At 37.9% G+C, this 22,742-nt stretch overlaps 1 protein-coding gene across 4 annotated transcripts in view; it reads left to right on the top strand.

Annotated features, from left to right (window-relative positions):
- The window catches only part of klf3 (Kruppel like factor 3 (basic)), a 32,821-nt gene extending 14,745 nt beyond the window's left edge, over nt 1–18,076 (top strand). For 2 of the 4 annotated variants that reach the window (XM_057843801.1, XM_057843800.1), the window contains exons 2-6: nt 2,753–2,813; nt 3,233–3,797; nt 4,383–4,530; nt 12,173–12,339; nt 14,577–18,076. In XM_057843801.1, coding sequence (XP_057699784.1) covers nt 2,772–2,813; nt 3,233–3,797; nt 4,383–4,530; nt 12,173–12,339; nt 14,577–14,758 — 1,104 coding nt within the window. In that variant the 5' untranslated portion in view covers nt 2,753–2,771 and the 3' untranslated portion in view covers nt 14,759–18,076. The other 2 variants (XM_057843799.1, XM_057843802.1) reach the window with 2 other exon arrangements.
- The last annotated feature ends 4,666 nt before the right edge of the window (nt 18,077–22,742 follow it).

The following is a 22,742-nucleotide window of genomic DNA, read 5'->3' as shown; positions in this document are numbered from 1 at the left end:
TTGATACCCAATACAATGAGTGCAGCTGGAGCAAATCAGGAAAGGAACTGGTGTTGATTATTGAGTAGAGTTAGTGAAAAAGTTCTCATAGGAAAAGGATGTAGGCAAGGTAAATAGGTGAACAAAGCACTGAACAAGAGCTGATAAACAACAGAACTTGTAAGAAGCTCTCATATGGACTCCATTCTGATTGGTTGGATTTGGTTGTCCATTAACTCACTCATTTATTGAAAAATTTGGAAATTTAGCTTTTTTAGCCCTAGACAATTATTGGAGAACATTGATATTACTTATATGACTTTTTTTCAAACACATTGTTTTTATCATGTCATCAGTGATTGTTCACTGTCAAATGGATCTGGATGTCTATTGCCATCATTGGCAGCCCATTAGTTATGTACAGTGTAGGTTAAATTTCAATTTTTATCAAATATTGATGCACTATACAAGATTCGGATTTGAACCTCTTAAAGGGAACCTCAGACTTAGACTTGTAGCACTGTTAAGCCACAATTGTAGTCTTTTACTAGAATATGTTATTAGAAACACATAAAATATTGCCATTGATTTAAAAATCTATAATATTGAGTACATGTTTTGCCCTACGGAGGGCGCCATGTTTTATGGACACTCGGGGTGATGACGTAGATTGTCACTGTCACTCGAAGAATACTACCGGGTTACTGCAATTTCTGCTACGTGGCGAGATGTCCAACACATGTGCTCATCGGTTAAAAGCGGAAAGTACCGTATTGGCTCGAATATAAGACGGTGTTTTTTGCATTGAAATAACACAGAAAAAGAGGGTGTCGTCTTATATTCGCGGTCTAGACATTATACCCATTCACAACGCTAGATGGCACCAGATATCATTGAAGCGATGTTCTGTCATGACAGATCTCAGCTCCTCTCAAGTTTAATCAGTTTGCATTATTTTATTGCAATGTTTTTCCTTATTCAGATTTGTTTCAAGACTACGGTTACAGTTAGACTTCACTTTGATGGTTAATGCAGTTATTGCAATTTTGTTGTTTTATCACAATAGATTGGTTTGTTTCATTTCAAAAACCAGAGGCCATTCATTTATGAATGTGATTGCACTTTCGTTTACATATTTAAATATTCAGATTTTAAGATTTTAATGAGGCAAACTAACATGCTTTTTCTCTCATATATATTGTTATAATCATTTGTTTCGTATGTACTGTAATTATTTTCTGTATAAAAATTAATTTGGTGTTCAAAAAGTCTTTTTTTAAAACTTGAGTCTTGAAAAAGATGGGTTCCGTCTTATGTTCGTGCCAATACAGTACTTACTATTTGTGTTTTATCGAGTCTTTTAATACGGTTTCACTGCCTCAAAATACGTTTTGCATGTGTTTCCCTCTCATAATTTTAAGCACTGTGTTTTCTTGTGGTAGCTTTAAAGCAGATTGTTGATCTGTTGACCACATTAGTCACATAGTGTATTTAAACCACCCTTATTTGATATTACTACGTTTAAGTATTTTCTTAAGGCATCTTTAGTATGTTCTGTCTGTAGCATCTAAACTAGGGCTGTCAAACGATTAAAATTTTTAATCGAGTTAATTACAGCTTAAAAATTAATTCATCATAATTAATAGCAATTCCAAACCATATATAAAATATGCCATATTTTTCTGTAAATTATTGTTGGAATGGAATGAGAAGACACAAGATGGATATATACATTCAACATATGGTACATAAGTACTGTATTTGTTTATTATAACAATAAACCAACAAGATGGCATTAACATTATGTTAAAGCGATCCATGGATAGAAAGACTTGTAGTTCTTAAAAGATAAATGTTAGTACAAGTTATAGAAATTTTATTTTTAAACCCCTCTTAATGTTTTCGTTTTAATAAAATTTGTATAATTTTCAGTCAAAAAATAAACTAGTAGCCCGCCATTGTTAATGTCAATAATTACACAATGCTCATGGGTACTGAAGCCCATAAAATCAGTCGCACCCAAGCGCCAGCAGAGGGCGACAAAACTCCAAAAAACACAAGTAACAAGTGGACATTGCACTGTGCTGTCATTTTAATCTGTTTGAGCGGGGCATGTGCGTTAATTGCGTCAAATATTTTAATGTGACTATTTTACAAAATTAATTACCACCTGTTAATGCAATAATTTTGACAGCCCTAATCTACACAAAACAAACTGAAAGTGCATGGTAGTGCTTTGGGTGTCAAATTCGCCTCTCGTAGGACATTTTGGCAGAACATAGTTTTTTTTCCTACTCTCGTCTCGTCTAATCCCGTCTTTCCAGTTCATTTTGCTTTTGTTGCCCGTTTTGTGAAATATCGACAGTGCTGTCATGCTCATTAATGGTTCTCTCGGGTTCAAATTGAAAGGGTTGAACAGATGACATGTTTATGAGTGGAGTCATAGTCTGGAGGCCTGGCAGCGTAACCATGTTTTACCACCGCCCTGCGACGTCAACAACAATGACGATCTACTAGTTAAACTAATTTTACCAATTGTATGAAAACGAAAACATCGAGGGGTTTTAATTTCAAATTATTTGAACTCATAATAACGCTTATCTTTTAAGAACTACAAGTCTTTCTATCCGTGGATCCCTTTAAGTCAGAGCATCAAGGCAGATGTCCCAATCGCTTGTCCGCCATGCCGCCCATATTATATCTTCCGAAATGATACCTTTTTGACGATACTTTTCAAGTATGTTGATCACTGTATGTGTGTTTTGCTTTGCAGGAGTCTGGCCATTGCAGCCATGCTGATGTATGATTACCCTCTGAAGACAGACATGGAGACGGTAAGACGCGTCTACGTGGTGTATGTGTTTATATATTATGTATGTACGATAAGTGCATATGTACTCACATCATGCCTGGGCATGTTTTTGATGCCGTACTGTACAATAGTTTGTACATAGCGACCCACACTCATGCTACGTGTCTAGACGGCCCAGTTCCCACATTCCAAGTCTTCCTGGACAAACAAGCGGCAGTACAGTTGCTATTTGCATACAATAGCTGCACACCTCGCCACACAGCCGGCTAATCAACACCCTCTTCTGAGAGAAATTCCCGAGCGAAGCTGTGCTGACATTTCTTGGCGGCCTGTAGTTGTTTGTGAGGTAGAAGCGTGTTTTCGGGGCTGAGCGGAAATGTTCAACTCTGCTCTTTTGTTCCCTTTCCCTTCTCCTGCATCCTCTCCACCTCTCTTTCACAGTCATTCTACTCATCGTTAGTGAAAACCCCGGAGCCGTACAGTGTCATCTTCTCCCACCCGGCCCACCTTTACCACCACAACCACATGCCGGCTCTCACCCAGCCACACCCAGCCAGCCCGTCGCACACCCAGATGGAGCCTGTGGACCTGTCTCTGAGCAAGCGCTCGTCTTCCAGCACCACCTCCTCGTCCTCCTCTCCTCGCTGCTCATCTGCCTCCTCTCCGGCCTCTTCGCGCAGCACCCCGCCGTCACCTTACAGCAGCTCCGGGCGTGTTTCCCCGCGTCGTTCCCCTCAGCTGACCCAGCGGCACTCCTCGCCGTCCCACGCTCTCCCTCCGCCCGGCGCTTCGCTATCGTACCCCGCCATGGTGGCTCCGCTGATGGGATCTGGGTCGGGGGTCATCCAGAGCTCGGGGGTAATGGTCTCTCCGGTCATGGTGCCTCTGTCTGTCCTGTACCCCTCTCCTCTCCACCTGCACCAACCCATCATGGTGAGCCCACCTCTTACCTCGAATGATGATCCTCATCATCACCATCATCATCGAAGCAGAGACCATAAGACTGGTGAGCCCTCATATTTGGTGTCTAACAAAACATTCACACGCCTAAAACCTGACAGTGTAGTTAACTCATTGACTGCCATTGACAATGATAGACTGTCTGTGAATGCTCGCCTTTTAATGCCATTGACTGCATTAGCCGTCCAATCCATTGTGACCGTACTGGATAGCTTCATTGGCAGCCAATGAGTTAAATGTAGCATTTCATTCACATAGCTTGTGTTGAACACATGCCAGTAACAACAAGCATGCAGCATACAGTAGGGAATGTGTGCTTCCTTATCACGAGCCAAAGAGCAAATTATTATTTCATGAAATAACATTAAAGCCGTTGGACAACAAGGAAGGTTGTTAATCTGTTTCCTTAGTTTCAGTGTTGTAAGAGGTAACATGGCAAAGTTACTGTGTGGTTAATAGAAAAACAGTGCATTTTTAGAGCAGTAAATAGCTGTTGATAGCAGCCAATGAGTTAAATGATTTAATTCTCATTATTTACCAAAATTTCAATGACGACTTAATGAATGAAAAATTCAATATGGCCAAAGCCAAACCATGACGAGCCACTCTAATTGACATTATTTCTGCACAGTCCAATCTACAAAGTCATTGGAAGGACGAGGCGATGCCCACGACGTGCTCAAGCGAATCAAAACTGAGCCTCAGCCTGAACTCATTCATGAGCACCACAGCACCCACGACATCAAGTCATCCGTCATCAGGATACAACATGAATATGAGTAAGTTTAACGTGGAGAGTAAACAGGTCAAGCTTTGCTGTATTATGTCAATTCCATTGGATGTTATTATACTGCTGTTTCAGATTACTTCTACATCCTGTTACATATTAGACCTAATGAACAGAAGAAGTCTTTTCACATTAGGGTTTACCAGGGCTTCAGTATAGTCAAGGGTGTTTGATTTGAGGTGCAATCAGAGTTTTGTATTAGATTAGAGAATCACCAAAAACTCAGTGGCCGAAAATTTTTGACCAAAATGTGTGACCAAAACAGTTTTATTACCGAAATTACAATTACTGAAACCAAAAAGTTGCAGTGGTGCAAACAAATAGCGTGCACTTTCGTTACTACTAGAGAGACAACGTTAGGTGAACGAGAAGATATATTGGCTTGGTGGATTAATTCGCATTTATAATGGAAGAGCACTCGCGACATTCACGTCCCACCTTTTAGATGTTATCTTACCAGCTTTGGAATCGATTTTGCTCTTCCTGCATGTGAGCAACCACAACCTATCTCTTTTCTCACCGTGACTCGACTGCACAGGATGCAAGTGCCATCTATACGTGGAGTGTAAGGGGGGGCCAAAAAGTGTCATTGCATGTAATTAACGTTCCCCTATATGACTTTAAAATTAAGAGTTTTCCAGTAAAATATTGTCTATAAAAGTTGTAAAACAGTAAAACAACACAAATTATGAAATGAACTAGAAAATATTGTTTTTTAAAGGGTCAAAATTATTTTTCGAACAGATCATGTCACTTGCACCTTAGACGGTCATTTGCTTTGCTTAGCCAAAACTACTCGAGGACCGAAGAGGCAAGACGGATATACGTAATTTTTTCAAACCTAAGCTTTCAAAGGCGACAACAACTACTTACCAAGAACCAAAGATTGAAAATGTGGACCATGAAACGTCAGAGAGCACTGCCAAACTGGTGTGCGGAGTTTCAATTTGCCCCACTAAAGACGCTAATTGTCCAACAGAGCCAACACCGCTGTCTTGCCCATGTAGTTACCCCGTCAAAAATTGGATCCCCTGACCGTGGGAGCACACACACACATTAGTTATGAGTTATGTCGACTTAATTAATTCAAGCCATAAAGAACCACAGTTATATATTTTGGACATCAACGTTTATTAAACTGGAGAAACTCAATATAGGAATTGAATTACAGTAATAACAGTTATAGGTCATCCTACAAGTAAAACAGTACAACATTGCCTCTTTTTTTTACCTTTAGTACGTATGTTACGTTATACGACAGGAATTTTTTATTTTTTTTGGGATGGATGGGCCATTTCTTCAAAAACCTCGTAGATAACTACATCACCAAAACACGGAAATCAAGCAAATCAGTTTTTGACGGGGTAACTAAGGGGCACGACACCGGCGGGCGTACCATATTCAATGGATGACGATCTTGGCCAAAAGTATAGCTCTCCTAAGCAGCCTGATTTCGGATTCCCTTCAAGTATAATGGGGAAAAAAAACACTCTTTTTCAACTATTATTATAAATATTCTTGTAAGAAAGCCAAACTCCGCCTATGGTGCCATCCGAAGAAAAGATTTTCAAAATAATCTCTTCAATGACCATTAATTGGTTTCAGTTTTTGGTTTCAGACAAGAATTTACCCTAGACTGGATTAAAGTTTCCGCGGTAATTTCTTCAGAAAGTAGGTACAGTGATCCCTCGCTATTGCGCGTCATCATTCCATTGCGGATTTTTTATCAATTAAAAAATAAATAAAGACAGTATTTAATTCTAAAATGTTAATATACAGTATATGCATGTATACATGCACGGATAATTGTTTTCTGTTATACTAGTACATACAATATGTCTCATTTATGTCATAATGGTTACATTTGAAGTGCTTAAAAACCATTTATTAGAATATACATATACGTTTTTTTTTGTTTTTTTTTTCAATATATATATATTTTTTTATTATACTTTATGGGAAAATAATTGAAAAACGTCTCATATGTATCTCTTTCCAATGCTGCTAAAACTTCGATTTTCGGGGGGTGGGGGGGTCACTGCTAATACTTTTGACTCAGTCGAACACGCTTATTAACATACTGTCAAAGACGGGCAACTTGAAAAACATTGTTAACTCGCACACCAATCACAATGCAGCAAGGCAGGATATATCTGGTTTTGCTTTTCTTTACAGAGCTTGAGGTAATATTAAACTTTTATTTGGTAAGTTTCATAATTTAGATAGATTAAAAATAAGTAATAATGGCATCATTTGGGAAAATTAAAATTATAACAAAAAATAATTTAAAAAACAAACATAAATGTTAAGAGGTTGTTTATTGTATGTGTTAAGTCATATAATATAGTAGTAGACCCTATTATTTGTAGAGGGTAGGGACTAAGTGCGAAAAGTAAAAACCCACGAAGAATTGACTCCCGTTATATTTTTGTTGGGGAAAATAAAGTAGGTATAATACGTTAAGACCAACTGATTTTTTTCCCCCTTAACCATTATTGATGTAAATGGGAGGTCCATTTGATTTCATCTTTACTCCAACCACTGCACTGGTTAGTTTTTTATTTCCAGTCGCCCGTGTCTTTTGGTGCACGTCTCAATGCGACGAGGCGGCCTTACAAGTTTATATCAGCCATCCGAATCCTGTTGCCGCCACTGTTCCACTTCCTGTTCTCTCTTTCGTAACCAGCCCCCTCCTTTTTGCTTCCTGTGTGTGTTTTTTTTTTAGAGCTCGTCATCTGGCATCTGCAAGTCCTGCATCTTCCTCGCTTCTATCGCTCATCTGTTCTTATTCCTCTGTCTTTCTTCCTACATTTATTGGACAAGTACAGTCAGGTAGTTGTTGGCATAGTTGTGAGGTCATTGTCAGTGTGCCAAGTCTGGCGTTGGGTGTGACCCGGGCTGTCATCACCTCTCAACAGTCATTCGAGCATGGTTTACACTGCCTGTACTGTACATGAAATATAGGTCATGTTGACTCAGGACTGGGAAGCAGGATGGGTCATCATGTGCGTGTATGTGTATTGGATGGGTCTTCATGTATGTGACTGTTTATGCGGGTGTCCGTGCATTCCTGCACAGATTCATATTTCAACATCCTGCACCTGCTTTAAACTGCCACTTTATCACACCTTTGTACACACATGGACACATACGCATTGTTAATGTGGAGCGACCACTCCTTTCTTTTGAAATAATACAAATACAGTTCATTTGTTCTTGTGTGCTTGATTTTAATAGGTGAGGAGGATTTTTTTATAGCAAAACAACGCCTAGATGTGCAAAATATACAAAAGAAATCTGTCACAATGAATGAATTAATGAATTTATTGTCATTGTCATCATTGTCATAATCATTGACAGTTTCAGAGTGTGGAATTTGCCCGAAAAAAAGACGATGACAGACAAAGGAAAGACGGGAAAAAGCAAATGCTTATCGATACAATAACCACCTGTTTTGAAATAATACAGCGGATTATTTTTTTTATAGGCATTTTTTTAAGTCTCATAGGTCGTCAGCGACAAATGAAAAATAAATTGGCGCGATCGTGTACTCTCGGTAATTTTCGGCAATGACGTCAGCTAAAGGAGACGAATGTAGAAAGTTTGCCATGTGCATCACTGTGTGAACTCTTTGCCACAAAATGCTGTATAATTGCGATGTCCGTGAATTCAAGTGTGTTGGAAACAAAGATTTAGGGATATTAACATATGGATTTTTCAAATGATGATGCTTCTAGATGAGTGTGGGTGAAATCAAACTCGGAGTAATGTTTTGTGAACCTGGACGGTGGCTGTAGTAATGCTTGGCCGGGGGTCAGCACCCCTGCGGCTCTTTAGCACTGCTCTAGTGGCTCCCTGGAGCTTTTTCAAAAATGTTTGAAACTGGAAAAAAGATGGAGGGAAATATATATTTTTTGTCTAATTTGGTTTCTGTTGGAGGAGAAACATAACACAAACATTGTTTTTTATTCAATAATATCGTAATGAAGTTTAATCTTGAGGCGGCATAGTACAACAGAGTAGTCACGTGGTGCGTCATTCTCAATAGGATGCACTGCAGGGAAAATAAACATTTAATCATGAAAGCTCGTTATGTATTTGTAGTCAACTTAGTCATTCCAATAGTAGGCTAATATAGCTAATATAGATACATACAACATGTGTTGACTTTATTATAAGTAGGGCTGCAGCTATCAATTATTTTAGTAGTCGATTAATCGATAAACTAGTTAGTTCAAATAACTGAGTAATCGAAAAAGGAACATAAAATTTTCAAATACCTGAGCTGAGCCTCCAACGGTATAAAATAAATACAGTGCTGCTCAAAAGTTTGTGAACCCCCTCAACATTTTGGAATTTTCTATTATTTCAACCTGATTTCCTAATCAATCAATTCAGTAGTTTTTTTTTTTGTTTTTTTAACAGTTGTGTTGTCGAGACTAAATTAAAAAGAGTTTTCATCAACTGATGTAGGTGCAAAATTGAACTGTTTGGTCACAACCAAAACCGCCATGTCTGGCGAAAAGTCAACACTGCATACCACCAAAAGAACCTTCTCCCAACAGTGAAGCATGGAGGTGGGAATGTCAAGATCTGGGCTTGCTTTTCATCCTCAGGACCTGGACAACTCCACATAGTCCAGGGAATCATGAATTCTGAGGAATATTGTCAAATCCTAGAACATAACCTGACGCCATCTGTTTTGAAGTTAAAGCTTGGCAGAAGGTGGATCATGCAACATGATAATGATCCAAAGCATTCCAGCAATACAACCAAGGAATGGCTGAAAAAGAAGAAGATTCGTGTTCTGGACTGGCCCAGTCAAAGTCCTGACCTAAATCCCATTGAAATGCTGTGGCGGGACCTGAAGCGAGCAGTTCATGCCAGACACCCATCAAACCTCTCTCAACTGACTGCGTTCTGCAAGGAAGAATGGGCAAAAATCCCCCAAAGTAGATGTGAGAGGCTGATTAGTCACTACAGAAACCGTTTGGTTGAGGTAATCTCTGCAAAAGGAGGCGCAATATCCTATTAACTGAAGGGGTTCACATACTTTTGCACACATGATATCTGAGTTTTTCTTAAATCAACCACTTTTGTTAAATAAAGAATGACAATATAACTATTTCTTTTGTTTCAGTCCATTATTTGGAATGTCAGTATTGTGGATTTGGGTATAATTTAACATTTAATAAGGTTATTTTAGTTTTTTTTACAAAAAATCTGACCATCGCTGTGGGGTTCACAAACTTTCGAGCAGCACTGTAGATGAGGATCTATGTACAACAAAATAACAATTGGCTAACTTGCATAGCAAAGGTCTGCTAGCTTAAATGCTATAAAATGCTAACGTTTATTTTTTGTTGTTTTTACAATGCGCTTAGCAACTGGTTGAGACACATATTCCCACAAAAAACAGATAAATATACCTATAAACTAAATTACGAATGCATTAAAAACACATTAGTTAAAACAAAAACTTTGTTTGGTCATAATAAGGAGCAGCTGGATTCAGCCATGTGAAATGAGGCAGGCTAGAGGGCAGTGTATCCACCCAAATCAATACAACTAAATGCAAACACTTTAAAAGCAAACCATTACAACGCCACTTTAATTAAACAAATACTCGAAGCAGCAAAATTTAATTCGAATCTTTTTTTTTTTTTCTAATCGAATACTCAATCGATTAATCGTTGCAGCAGTAATTATAAGGCTCATATAAGGGTTTTCATTTTTTTGCAGCTCCAGACATGTTTTTTTTTCTTTTTTTATGGTCCAATATGGCTTTCAACATTTTGGGTGGGCGACCCCTGCGCTAGGCTAAGAGGCAGGCAGGCAAACAAAGCATTCCTCTCATCCATGACCATATCTTGAATATTTTTTTAATGTTAGAGTTTTTACTAACCAATTTTCCAGAATATTGACATTGATTTCTTTAACTTCGCTCTCACAACCATTGGCGATCGCGACGTCTACTGGAGGTTCTGCCTCTGGCTCACACATGTACGGATAAATAATATCGGATGGATTTCCTTCGTAGTCAGCCTCTACATCGTCCTCAAAACTATCTTCCACAAAAACAGCTACATCTTCTTCACTATCAGAATCACTGTAGGATAACGAGTTGTCTGATGATTGTGCCGTATCACGTGGGTTAAAATATCCGTGCAGCAGTATCAAAATAACTCTGGATTTATCCACCTGCCTTTGTCCTTTGTTAAGTTCAACGGGGAAGTCAAAAAGTATTCGTCACGTTGCCAACGGCTGTAGCGTCTCCCACCAGGCGCAGCCTGGGTGTCTTTTGCAACACCGCCAGCCACTCCAGACAGGTCGGCCTATCAGTAGTGAAGTAAAAGAGAGCCCTGAGCATCCGGCGTTTAAGGCATCCTTGCGGAAACTCCTACAGTTGTTTCTGCAGGTAGCGCTTAGCTTGTATTAATAAGACATTTTATGAGGAAAAAAAATCCTAAAACATAATAGAACCGAAACTGTTCAATATATACACATGAACAGTTACACCCTTCCTGATTGATACAGTGTATGTGCTAGTGTCTAATCCATTTGGACTGGGAAGGCTTACAGTGCCACAACCTCCCCTTGTCCAAATGAATTGAACAACAAACTAAGTTGCATTCAATTTCGCCAAAGACATGTTAACAGATCTCCTGAATACTTTAAAACGCAGTATAAACATGATCTGAGTCAATCTTTTGCTTTTCTTTGTGTCTTTTCAATTGCCACCACAAAATGTGCCGACAGCAATAAAGTGTAATAACCACTCTATGAAGTTTGTGAATAGACAAGTTCTCGAAGTACTTCCGCTTTACTTCTGCATTTCTGCTCACGACTTCCGTTTTACACTTTCTCTAACCAAAAAAACAGTGGAGCTGGAGTGGCATCACTCATCAAAATCCCTCCAAAAAGAAAATTTGGAAATACCGCATCCATCTGCCACCATCACGACATGGGTGTACACCATGTTCATGAAGGCAGATGTGGAACCAAGCCCGTGCCACCACAAAGACTGGGTGTTTATGTAGCCAGCTATTTGTTTTTATATGTACTGTACACGTGTGATGACCTCATAATAACTCTCATCTAACCAGATGAACAATACCTTGTAGTATTTCTTTGTAACAACAAAATCTGCATTAGCACTTCTGCATTCGGCAACTGTAATATTATTCGTAATTTTGCCACATTTAGCTCTTCCAAGAGGCCGGCGTATGAATCTACACCTCATGTTAAAACAGGCTACACAGATTGTTAGAATTTTGTCCATGAACAATCAATGAAGTGATAAGAACAAATGAACTCTTTATCTACTTCATGCTGAATCCATTTTTGGAGATTCCTTGGGTTCCTCTGGTTTGATTTTGCAGTTTTAACTTTGTCTACACACTGCTTACTTCAACCGCACTTCATGTTGTTCTGTCTAAACCGGAAGTCCGTAGCAGAAAATGTCAAAAGATGGCGCTGCCCATGTTTCGCACAGGAAACTTGTCTATAGGTGTCAAACCTTGAGTTGTAACACCTAAAACCTTGATCTAACCACAAAATAAACATAAATAGAAAAACACTGCCACTGACCCCTCCCACTCTAACATGTTCCATTCATTCTTTCTGTATTTTAGGGGCAACAACCCATCAGTCATTGTCCATTCAGCCAGCCAACATCCTATCCCCGCTGACTCTCCAGACACATTGAAGAAAAGAAGAATCCACCGCTGCGATTTCTCCGGTTGCAACAAAGTCTACACGAAAAGTTCGCACCTCAAAGCACACCGCAGGACCCACACTGGTAAGATGCTTCACTTAGTGTTGTCCATTATGATACAGTACAACAGCTTGTGTGTGTAGTGGTATTGAATTTCACTGTCGAAACACATTTTGGGAATTAAGCTATGACATGGTTTACTTTTCGCAACTTTGCTCCAACTCTTGATTTGTTTAAACAGTAATAACTGCATTGTAACACTAAGTAATTACATTTTTGGGTAGGGTACTTCGCGCTTCGAACTTCGCGCCCTCAGTCCTTCGCAGATTTTTTTTTCAATTAAAAAATAAATAAATACAGATGAGCCGTCCTGAGCCGAGCACCTAGTCTCACTCTCCCTCCTGCTGCTCTTTGTTGGTCACTGGAGTTGCTAATTAAAGTTAACGATGAGTGATTGATCTTGCCACAGATGCTTGTAAGCCGAAGCTTCAAAGCGCCGCATGTGTCAATCATCATTTGAATTGTAAACAGTTGCTGTGGCATCTCATTGTGTGTAAGTGAGCAGCTTGAGCGGATTTGAGCGGACTCACTCAATGAAGCATTTAATAAAGACAAGCATTTTTCTACTTTATTCTTGTTTAAAAATAATTCGGTGGGATAGTAACATGTTTAAAACTTATCATAATTACTACATTTGGAAGTGCTTAAAAACCATCTATTAAAATATACTGTATATATATATATAATAAAAGTTTTTTTTTTTTTTTAATTATACTTTGGGGAAAAAAGTGAAAAAAACATGTCATATATATATATATATCTCTTTCCAATGCTAAATCTGAATAAATACATTGAACACACAAAAAAAATTGGGGGGTGGGGGCGCTATTTCATATTATAATAAATTAATACATTTGAAGTGCTTAAAAAGCATTTGTAAAAAAACATATATACAGTATACACAGCGGAAAACATTCAGTTGACTTGAAGTTCCGCTCTGAGACCCTCAATTTGGCCATATTTCAAAATTGTCCTATCAGCATGTATGATACATCATTGGAAAGCTTAAAATCTATTTTCTGAGGGAAGAAAAATTTTGAACAAGAGGGCATTTTTAATTTTTTCTTTTTTAAACCCCTAAACTTTAAATCGATGAATCGAAAAAATGATTTTGATGAGATATTATCGCGTACTTCCCTTGTTTCGATCCAAAAACTCTGTGTAGCGTATCTCACAGAGTGTCATGACGAAGCTGTGAGTGGCCACAACCGGACTTTTTAGGGATTTTACGGTTGAAATACAGTAATATAACAAGGGTCGCAATGCAGAAATCGCAGACATCAAGGAGTGGTTGAGATTTTGTTTTTCAAATATTTACGTTTTAAACCCCCCCCCCCCCGCACACACACACACACAATTTGTCTTTGTTTGGATCGATTATTTATCATCTAAATATCGGGGAAAATGCGGCATTAAAAACAAAATACAATTAAGTGATAGTTATGAGCTGACCTGCTTACAGACACAATTTTTTTTATCATTGGGATGTAATTTGTTTAAAAGTTTTAAATATGCGAGTGACTAATTTTATAAAGTCTAAAGTTTAAAAAAAATAAATAAAAAATTTGAACTAAATATTAGACATCAATTAATGATTCTAAGCAAAAATGATAGACATTTTGAATAATGACTATAGTTACTTTTTATGGCTGGGTTGAAACTAAAGTGGTTGCGCGCTGTCTGTAAACGAGGGTCTCCGGGGTAAAACGGACAAATATTGAAAATAGTTTGGGGGCTTAATGCGCCATAAAACTCCTATTGCAGCATATAGACATATTGTTCTATCAAACACAAGTTCTTTTGGCTTAAAATACAGCAGTTTCTTTTAAAGAGGGGTGCAAGAGCAGAAACTGCTTTTTCGGCCTTGTCTGTGTTTTCTGCCATATACATAAAAGTATTTCTAATTATTATACTTTGGGGAAAAAAGTGAAAAAACATGTCTTATATGTATCTCTTTCCAAATCTGAATAAATATATTGAACAAACTATTTCTCGGTTTTTCACTTATCACGACGGGTTCTAGTCCTCATTAACTGTGAAAAACAAGGGATCACTGTTATGGAGATAAGATAATAAATTTAGTATATGCGTGGATTAGTTTGAGACCAACATTCATTAGGTGAAAATTCATAATAGTGCTATTGAGAGACCATTTAAAAAATAGTTTGAGAAAAACGGAGCATTATATTGTTCAACTGATTTTTTTGTTGTTCTGTAACAGTCCATTAAAGAGTTTTTAATATGTTTTTGCACCCATGCAGGTGAGAAACCGTACAAGTGCGTTTGGGAAGGCTGCACATGGAAGTTTGCCCGGTCGGACGAGCTCACTCGACACTTTCGCAAGCATACGGGCGTCAAACCTTTCCAGTGTCCTGACTGTGAGCGCAGCTTCTCTCGCTCAGACCACCTGGCCTTGCATAAGAAACGCCATCTTCTAGTGTGATACAGCACAGGACAAGTTGCCAGAAAGCTGGTCAACATTGGACTGGACCACTTGGACTTTGTGGGGAGGACGGGGTATTATTATTGTAGCCCAATGCGTGGACTGGGGCAAGCTTTCACCTCTTTAACCCCAATATGAGCTGGTGTCGTACTGCTTCTGTACAACGCTCCTTATCTTTCACGTTGTGTTATTACAAGTTGGGGGGCTTTTAAAAGGGATTGCAACATCTCAGCTGGTTTGAGAGTGCTTCCCCCTTGTGGCCTTACAGAGCACACACATCCAAAAGTCTGTAAATGATCACTACAAACCCTCCCAGTTGAAATGGATTGGACTTTTATGGCCTTCAGTTGTAGCCGATGAGTTACATTTTTGTTTTAGGGCTATGCAGTAATGCACTCTTTCTTCACTTGTAAAACAATTGGCGCACTAGTATCAGTGTGATACTAATGTGAATTAGTCCTGATACTATCAGGACTCGGACACACAAATAGATCAGCTGAGTCTTATTATTACCATTTTATCTGCTACCAGTACAAAATTAAAACTTAAATACCTAAGTGCCTTTGCTACACCAGTGACACTAAAATTTCCCAACCAGTGGAAATGTGACTCATATTATTATCCCTCTCAAGGATTCCATATAAATGCTCAAGCAATATAGCAGGGTAGGTAAAGCCTTTTAAGATTAATTTGCCTTCGAGGCAATAAAAAAAGTTTGTCATATTTTTTTGAATGTCACATGAAACAATGTCTTAATTTATATATTGTGTTGATTTCCACAATATAACACATGCCACTTACATGTTAGCAGTGTTATTAGCTGTGCTAATTCTAATTACCAATTTGAAAGAGTGCACACCTCATCTAAGTTTAAAAACTTGAACGATGCTTGCTCTTGCCTGAACACAGGAAAAATGCACTTAAGACATTGCTGCATATTGGGCATTATTGTTTCAGGGAGGACCAACCGATTGCAGTAAAATATCTAATTTTGCATAACAAACTGGTACAGTGTATCTGTAATTTGGCCTGTTTTGGGGGAGGGGTTGTGTTGCAATGGAAAAGTACATTTTTATCTTGTGACACTTTTACATAGGACAAAGTCAACATTCCAGGCAAGGAACTGAAAAGACTCGCTTGCTTTCAATATTTCAATGGACCAATATATTGCCAATCAAATTTCACTGTATCTGACCTACAGCATCCCAAGAACAAACAAAGAAAGCATGCAGTGTGCACTTTACAGATAGGTTTCAAAACAAAGTTCCCAAAGGCACCCAAGCAAAGATATCTACTAAAAACATTCAAATGTAGCATCTCAACAAATCAGCATTTCCCAATTTTTGCTTGTGAGGGTTTTTGTGTGCAGATGTAAGCTGTAATATATATTATATTCATATATATTTTGTAATTAATTGTTAGACTGAAAGGGCAATTACAGGTTTTTATTAAGCATGATTTTGATACTCATAATAATAAAATTTATTCCACATTTCTGCCAAGTTGAGGCTCTCATGGAACTTCTCTCCTTTTAATCTAAATTGGTAATTTAAAGGGAATATGTTAAACTGTGAACATAACTACAGGTATGTCTGCAATTTTGCATTTATTTTGAAACAGATTATTCAGACCACTTAATAAAGTTATTGATACTATTTTCAGAATTGAGTGCTTTGTTTTTTCACTCCTTGCATTACCTCAAAAACGAAACCATTCAATTATTAAAAGAGACCTTGTGGGAAAAAAAATCAATAAATTCAAATGAAATACGATCACTCATCTTGCCTCTCTAAGTATCTAATAAACCCAAAGACAAGCACACCCAAACAGCGTGAATGCTCTCTACTAACTCGGAACTCACAGGGAAAAATAAGTCCGCGCTTAATCTAATTAATCAACCCTTACACAAGGAATTAAAAATCAGGCTCGAGGATTTATGTGTATACAACCCTATAATATTCCTCTCAAATTTTATTCGGAGCCGTCCTTGAATACCGGTGGACTAGCAATTTTAATTTGTGTTCTCACCAAGAAGAACTAAGCAGGTGAAACCTTGAGCCCTCCCTTTGCGCATAAATGTGTGTTTTTGTGATGTAGCTTTATGTTTTCATTGGAATTTGGTCCATATACTGTAGTACATTGTAAAATTACTATGACAAGCTATTTACAACTAGGGTTGTAACTCTCTCTGGGGAAAAAAAACGAAAAACAAATAAAGGACATGCCACTGAAATTGCAGGCAGGCCCGATAACACTCACCCTTTAATTATTTTTTAATATGTGAAAATGATTTTTTTCTAAATTAATATAATTAAATTATATAATAATTTTACTCAACTGAATTAGGTACATATTTGAGTGATATAAGCACATGGAAAAATAATTATCAGCAACTTAATTTTATTTGTAGTATTTTTTTGTATTAAAAAAAAAAATCTGCTCTGCTGAATTTAAAACTATAATTTAACCCTTCAAGCCCTGAGCCTTTTTGTGTGTGTGTGCATGTGTGATTTTGGCCATTTTTATTTATATATATATATGTTGTTTTTTTTTTAGAAGTGCAGACATAAATTCTGCGCCTGAGGAAAACTCTTTTAACAACTTAGGTACGTTCAAAGTCCCCTCAGTAATAACATTTTCACAAATGATCACTCCTAATATGGCGCCCTCCCTCCCCGGGCTGGCTGGGTGGGGGCTGTGGCCCTGTGTCGGTGCCCACGTAGCGTCTCAGCTTGTCTGCGGGGCTGCTGCGCGCCCGGCGGGGCTTGCGTACGGCTGAATGTTATTGTGCGCGCTCGGGCGGGGGGTCCCGGTGCCGGGATTGGTGATGGGGCGGCTTAGGGTCGGTCGCCAATGGACTTACACTCACAAGGGATTCACACGATTACTGGGTTCTAGATCACAGTGATGATTTGTGTACGGTACACTCTACCCCTTTTTTATCACTTAGCTTGTGGACTCCCCCACCTTCTTCCCCCTCTTTCCCTGGTCAACAGGCCCCCCACATGGTGTCAACCGGAAATACATGTAGCTGACGATGGCACCAACATATTAGTAGTTAGTGTAGTTAGGCGTTCAATGTATTTCTTGTTGTTGTTTGTGTTTCTTCTCTTTCATCTCTTGTATATTATTTTTTTCTGTTCCCCCATAACCCCTTCCTGTTCGCTGTTTTGTCATAATAAATGAGGTATGTTGAATGATCACAAAGGGGGAAAAAAAAAAAAAAGTAGAAGCAGGGGAACGCGTTTCCCTGCATATTCTTGTAAAGCACCACAGTATTTGTTCGTTCTACAAATAAAACACTATTTCTGAGTTTCATTATAATATGGGACAAAGTGTGTCCCTTGAAAGCTCAATTTTTTTATGAATACAAGACGATTTCGTTTTTCAAAGGACAGTTTGCAATCCTATTTAAAAGTGAGATTTTTTTTTCCAGGTCAAAGATTTTAAAACAAAAACAAACAAAAAAAAGTTGAGCTCGTCTGGTATCTTAAAAATACAGGATTTAAACACAGGGCCTCTCTCACCCTAGGAGCGAATTATAGAAATTGTCAGGAGCATAAGCTGTTTTCTCACTTCACAAATAGATGAGTACAGGAGCTCATTAACGTATTATTATCATCAGTGAATAGTCATAATAATACACTAATAATAATCATCACTCCACCACCTTTATTGACCTGTAGGAGTCAGAGCAGAGGAGCAAAGAGGTTGACAGGGGAGAGACCTCTAATGGAAAGGTGAGTAAAAGAGTAACGATTAGAAAGTGGAGAAAGCCAAAAAGATGGTTATAAAGAGCATACATACACACTCATACCCACCCCCTACACACACATATACTGTATGTATAATGTTTGGATATATGTTAGTGTGCATATGTGTGTAAGGCAAATTAGCCTGACTCAGATATTACTTAAATAGCGTATCGCACGAATGCTATTTTTAGACCTCAAGGCTGTGCGACGTCACCATCGTAAACCGGAAGGGGGTCAACATACTGTAGAAGCGCGCTCGCATACAAGCCATGCTAGTACTGCTTGTTTTCTGCCCGTAATCTTTAAAAAAAGAACATGTCGAATAAACACTGCTGCTATGGAACTTGTAAAAACGACTCTATACATTACGACTGTCCACATATGAAGGAGGTTTTCTTCATACGTTTCCCGAAGCAAAAAACTCAGAGGAAAAAATGTGAACAATGCCAGCCACAGCCTTCCCCAAAGAGATAAGCCATTTTGATATTGGTAGGCCCTAGATCTAACAGATTTACATTTTCTGTTGTAAAGAAACAACCTTAATATGGGGGAAGTGTAAATAAATTGAAAGAATTAAGATTTGTTATTGATAAAAAATTAAGTGTTCGTTGGCTGTCACTGAGTAGCATTTGCGATCACTAAACTATACTAGCAATGTAAATTACCCCCAAGAACTGTCAGAGACTTAAGAAAACCAGCATAAGTGGAGTTTAAGAGGGGGCCAGGCACCCCCTGGTGGCCGAAAAGTGTCATTACATGTAATTGACTTTCCTATGTACTGTATATAAAAGTTGTAAAGCAGAAAACAACAAAAATGAATGAAATGAACAAAAAAAGATATTTTTATAATGGGTCAAAATTATTTTTCGAACAGTTCATGTGACTAGCACCTTAGATGGTCATTTGCTTTGCATATTATTTTCCCCCTCAAACATTAAAAAAATAGGGGAGGGCAATTTTATTTTTAAAATGATTTTTTTCTTTGATTGAAAATATATATATTTTTTTAATTAAAGAAACCTTTCGGGGGATTGAATGATTTAGACACAAATGCCCTACCCATAATATGGCCCAAACACAAAAGGATTGCTAAATTCAAAGAAAACATTTTTTAATGAGAAATTAAGTGTCCAAATGCAAATTTTTGAGTCTTAAATATTTTTTCGCATTCAAAAACTTTTTTTCTATGATTGAAATTTTTCTTTTTTTATTGAAGTGATTTTTCTTTTGAATTTTTTTTTTTGTATAAGGCAACTTATTTTTTGATTGAATAAAAAAGACACAAATGTCCTAGCCAAAATGATGCCCAAACAAGTTTCAAATGTATTTTTTGCATTCAAACACTTTTTTTTTTTTGAAGTTACTTTTTTTAATTGAACATATACATTTTGATCGAAGCAACTTTTTTTTTGATTGAAGCAACTTTTTTTTTTTTTTTTTTTTTGATCGAATAAGGAAGACACAAATCTACCTCCATATGGCTCTGCCAAGGGCATACAATTTTTGACTGAGGAAACTACATTGGCACGACACCGGCGGGCGTCCATATTCAACGGATGATGATCTTGGCGAAAAGTATAGCTGTCCTGCCAGCAGCCTGATTTTGAATTCCTCTCAATAATGATGGGAAACAAAATAACGCTCATTTTCAACTTATTATTATAAAAATTCATGTAAGTTAATTTGATTGCTGACACTGTGCTTCGGGGTCATCAACATGTGGTGCCCCCCTGCCCCAAAAGTCAAACTCTGCCTATGAAAGCCACAGGATATAATATATAAGAAAGACAGGGCATTTGGTGGTAAAGGATAGCTTGTTGAAACAGGAGAATGTCATTGTCAGTGGCGTAAGACAATGCACACAAGAAAAAGGTGTTGATAAAAAAAAACTACCGCTGGATCAGGGTCGGCTCTTTTTCCCGTCTTTTTCAGCCCTCGGCACTCAAGCTATCCCTTTCATTGAACATTTGTATGTTCTTCCACATCTTTACCAGTGAATTTAGCACCCGGGACATCATTTTCGGACAGAATTGGTAGGTTTAGCTCAGTAAAAATCTAGTACGTACACTATTTATTTACATGCATCTAGCATGACCGACAAACGCAAGTTTGACCCCCAGAGCAGCAGTTGCTAGCGTCATGAATATTAATGAGCAAAGGTGACGTGTTACGTGCTGTACGCTATTGTTCACTAATGTTTGTAGAATCAGTTCGTTGGAGATATTATTAGGTCTAAGGTATGGACTATTCGCAACATGTTTCTTTGACAAATAAGGTCAAAGAAGTTTCTTTCAAAATTATCCATAGATTCTATCCTGCAAACCATTACATGGAAAATTCAAACGGGACATTGATACAAACTGTTCTTTCTGTGGAGATCATCCAGAGACAGTTCAGCACCTTTTTTGGACCTGCTCTTTTTCCAATAAATTTTGGAAAGACTTTTGCAATTTCATCAGCAGAAATTTACATGTGGACCTAAAACTCAAATGGGAAAATATCATTTTTTTGTCTATATAGGAATCTCAAGAGTGAGAATGTTTTTATTGTTAATCTACTCATTTTGTTATCTAAATTCTACCTCTACAAATGTAAATTTAGCAAGCTGTCACCTTCCTTTTATCACTTTCATAACGAAAATGTATGCAACATAAATCTGTTTTTAAAAAAATCAATGAATTTGAAAGCCGAAAATTAGGGCTGTCAAAATCATCGCGTTAACGAGCGGTAATTAATTTTTTAAATTAATCCCATTAAAATATTTGACGCAATTAACGCACAAATGCCCCGCTCAGATTAAAATGACAGCAGAGTGAAAGGTGTAGTTGTTGTGTTTTTCGGAGTTTTGGCGCCCTCTGCTGGCGCTTGGATGTGACTGATTTTATAGGCTTCAGCACCCATGAGCATTGTGTAAGTAATTATTAACATCAACAATGGCGGGCTACTAGTTTATTTTTTGATTGAAAATTTTACAAATTTTATTAAAACGAAAACATGAAGAGGGGTTTTAATATATTTTTTAAGAACTACAAGTCTTTCTATCCATGGATCGCTTTAACAGAATGTTAATAATGGTAAGGCCATCTTGTTGATTTATTGTTATAATCAGGGGTGCACATAATTTTTTTGCCCAGGTTCTCAGAGGAGGACCTGGAGATGTGACTTGGTCCTCATTGAGCTTGAGAGCCAACCCGCCTGATGCGATAAATTTATTTCAAGCTTTACTTAGAGCCAATAAACTTTAATTAATTATATTAACAATTAATGCTTGATTAACATCAACTGGCACAACAAAATTGCCATTACTTTGAAATGTAAAGAAATAAAAAGCACCAATTCAAAATAAAGGGCATTATGCGGCTCCCACATTAACTCCAAGCCTTTTTAAAAGTGGGATGTCCTCCTCATAAGACCTTATTGAACGTGCATGTTTAGCTTTGTAAAATGCGAGCAAAAACACGTTTGTCAGTGCATGTCGCTGTTCATTACCTTTATTCCGCCACTTGTCCATAGGGCGAGCGGGGTCCTGTTTGACATCGATAGTTTGCTTAATTGCCACATGCTCTCTGTTTTTTTTTTGTGCTTTTCAAAGTTTGGATGGCTGAAATTCTTTGACTCTACATAAAATGCGCTGCTCTTATCGGCGACATTGGGATTCTCACAGCACATTTTGTACCGCATTTCCGTGCGAGCATCATTTGCGTGTAGCCATGGTACCTCCTACTTTTCAGCAAAAGTCCTTTTTTTCGGTAGCTCCGGTGACGTCTCTGTCGTCTGTCTGTCTTTTGACGGGGGTGGTGGAACACGGAAGTAATTACTCAGTGTGGCCTACCTCTTTGACATTTTGAGAAGTTATTTTCTCGTGTCCGCCGCAAATACGGTGGTCAGCCATCGGTACGCAAAAGCGTATGGAAGTCGTTGAGGGCCAGCGCGTTTGTCTACGTCCGGTACGCATGTGCGCATGCGGACCACTTATGTGCACCCCTGGTTATAATAAAGAAATACAGTACTTATGTACCGTATGTTGAATGTATATATCCATCTTGTGTCTTATCTTTTCATTCCAACAATAATTTACAGAAAAATATGGCATATTTTATAGGTTTGAATTGCGATTAATTACGATTAATTAATTTTTAAGCTGTAATTAACGTGATTAAAAATTTTAATCGGTTGACACCCCTACCGAAAATATTCATTCATTCATTCATTTTCCATGCCGCTTTTCC

The sequence above is a fragment of the Corythoichthys intestinalis genome, chromosome 8, assembly GCF_030265065.1.
Source record: "Corythoichthys intestinalis isolate RoL2023-P3 chromosome 8, ASM3026506v1, whole genome shotgun sequence".
In the NCBI taxonomy this organism is placed as follows: domain Eukaryota; kingdom Metazoa; phylum Chordata; class Actinopteri; order Syngnathiformes; family Syngnathidae; genus Corythoichthys; species Corythoichthys intestinalis.
Note: the sequence above shows the minus strand (reverse complement) of the source record. Positions and strands in the feature narration are given on the sequence as shown.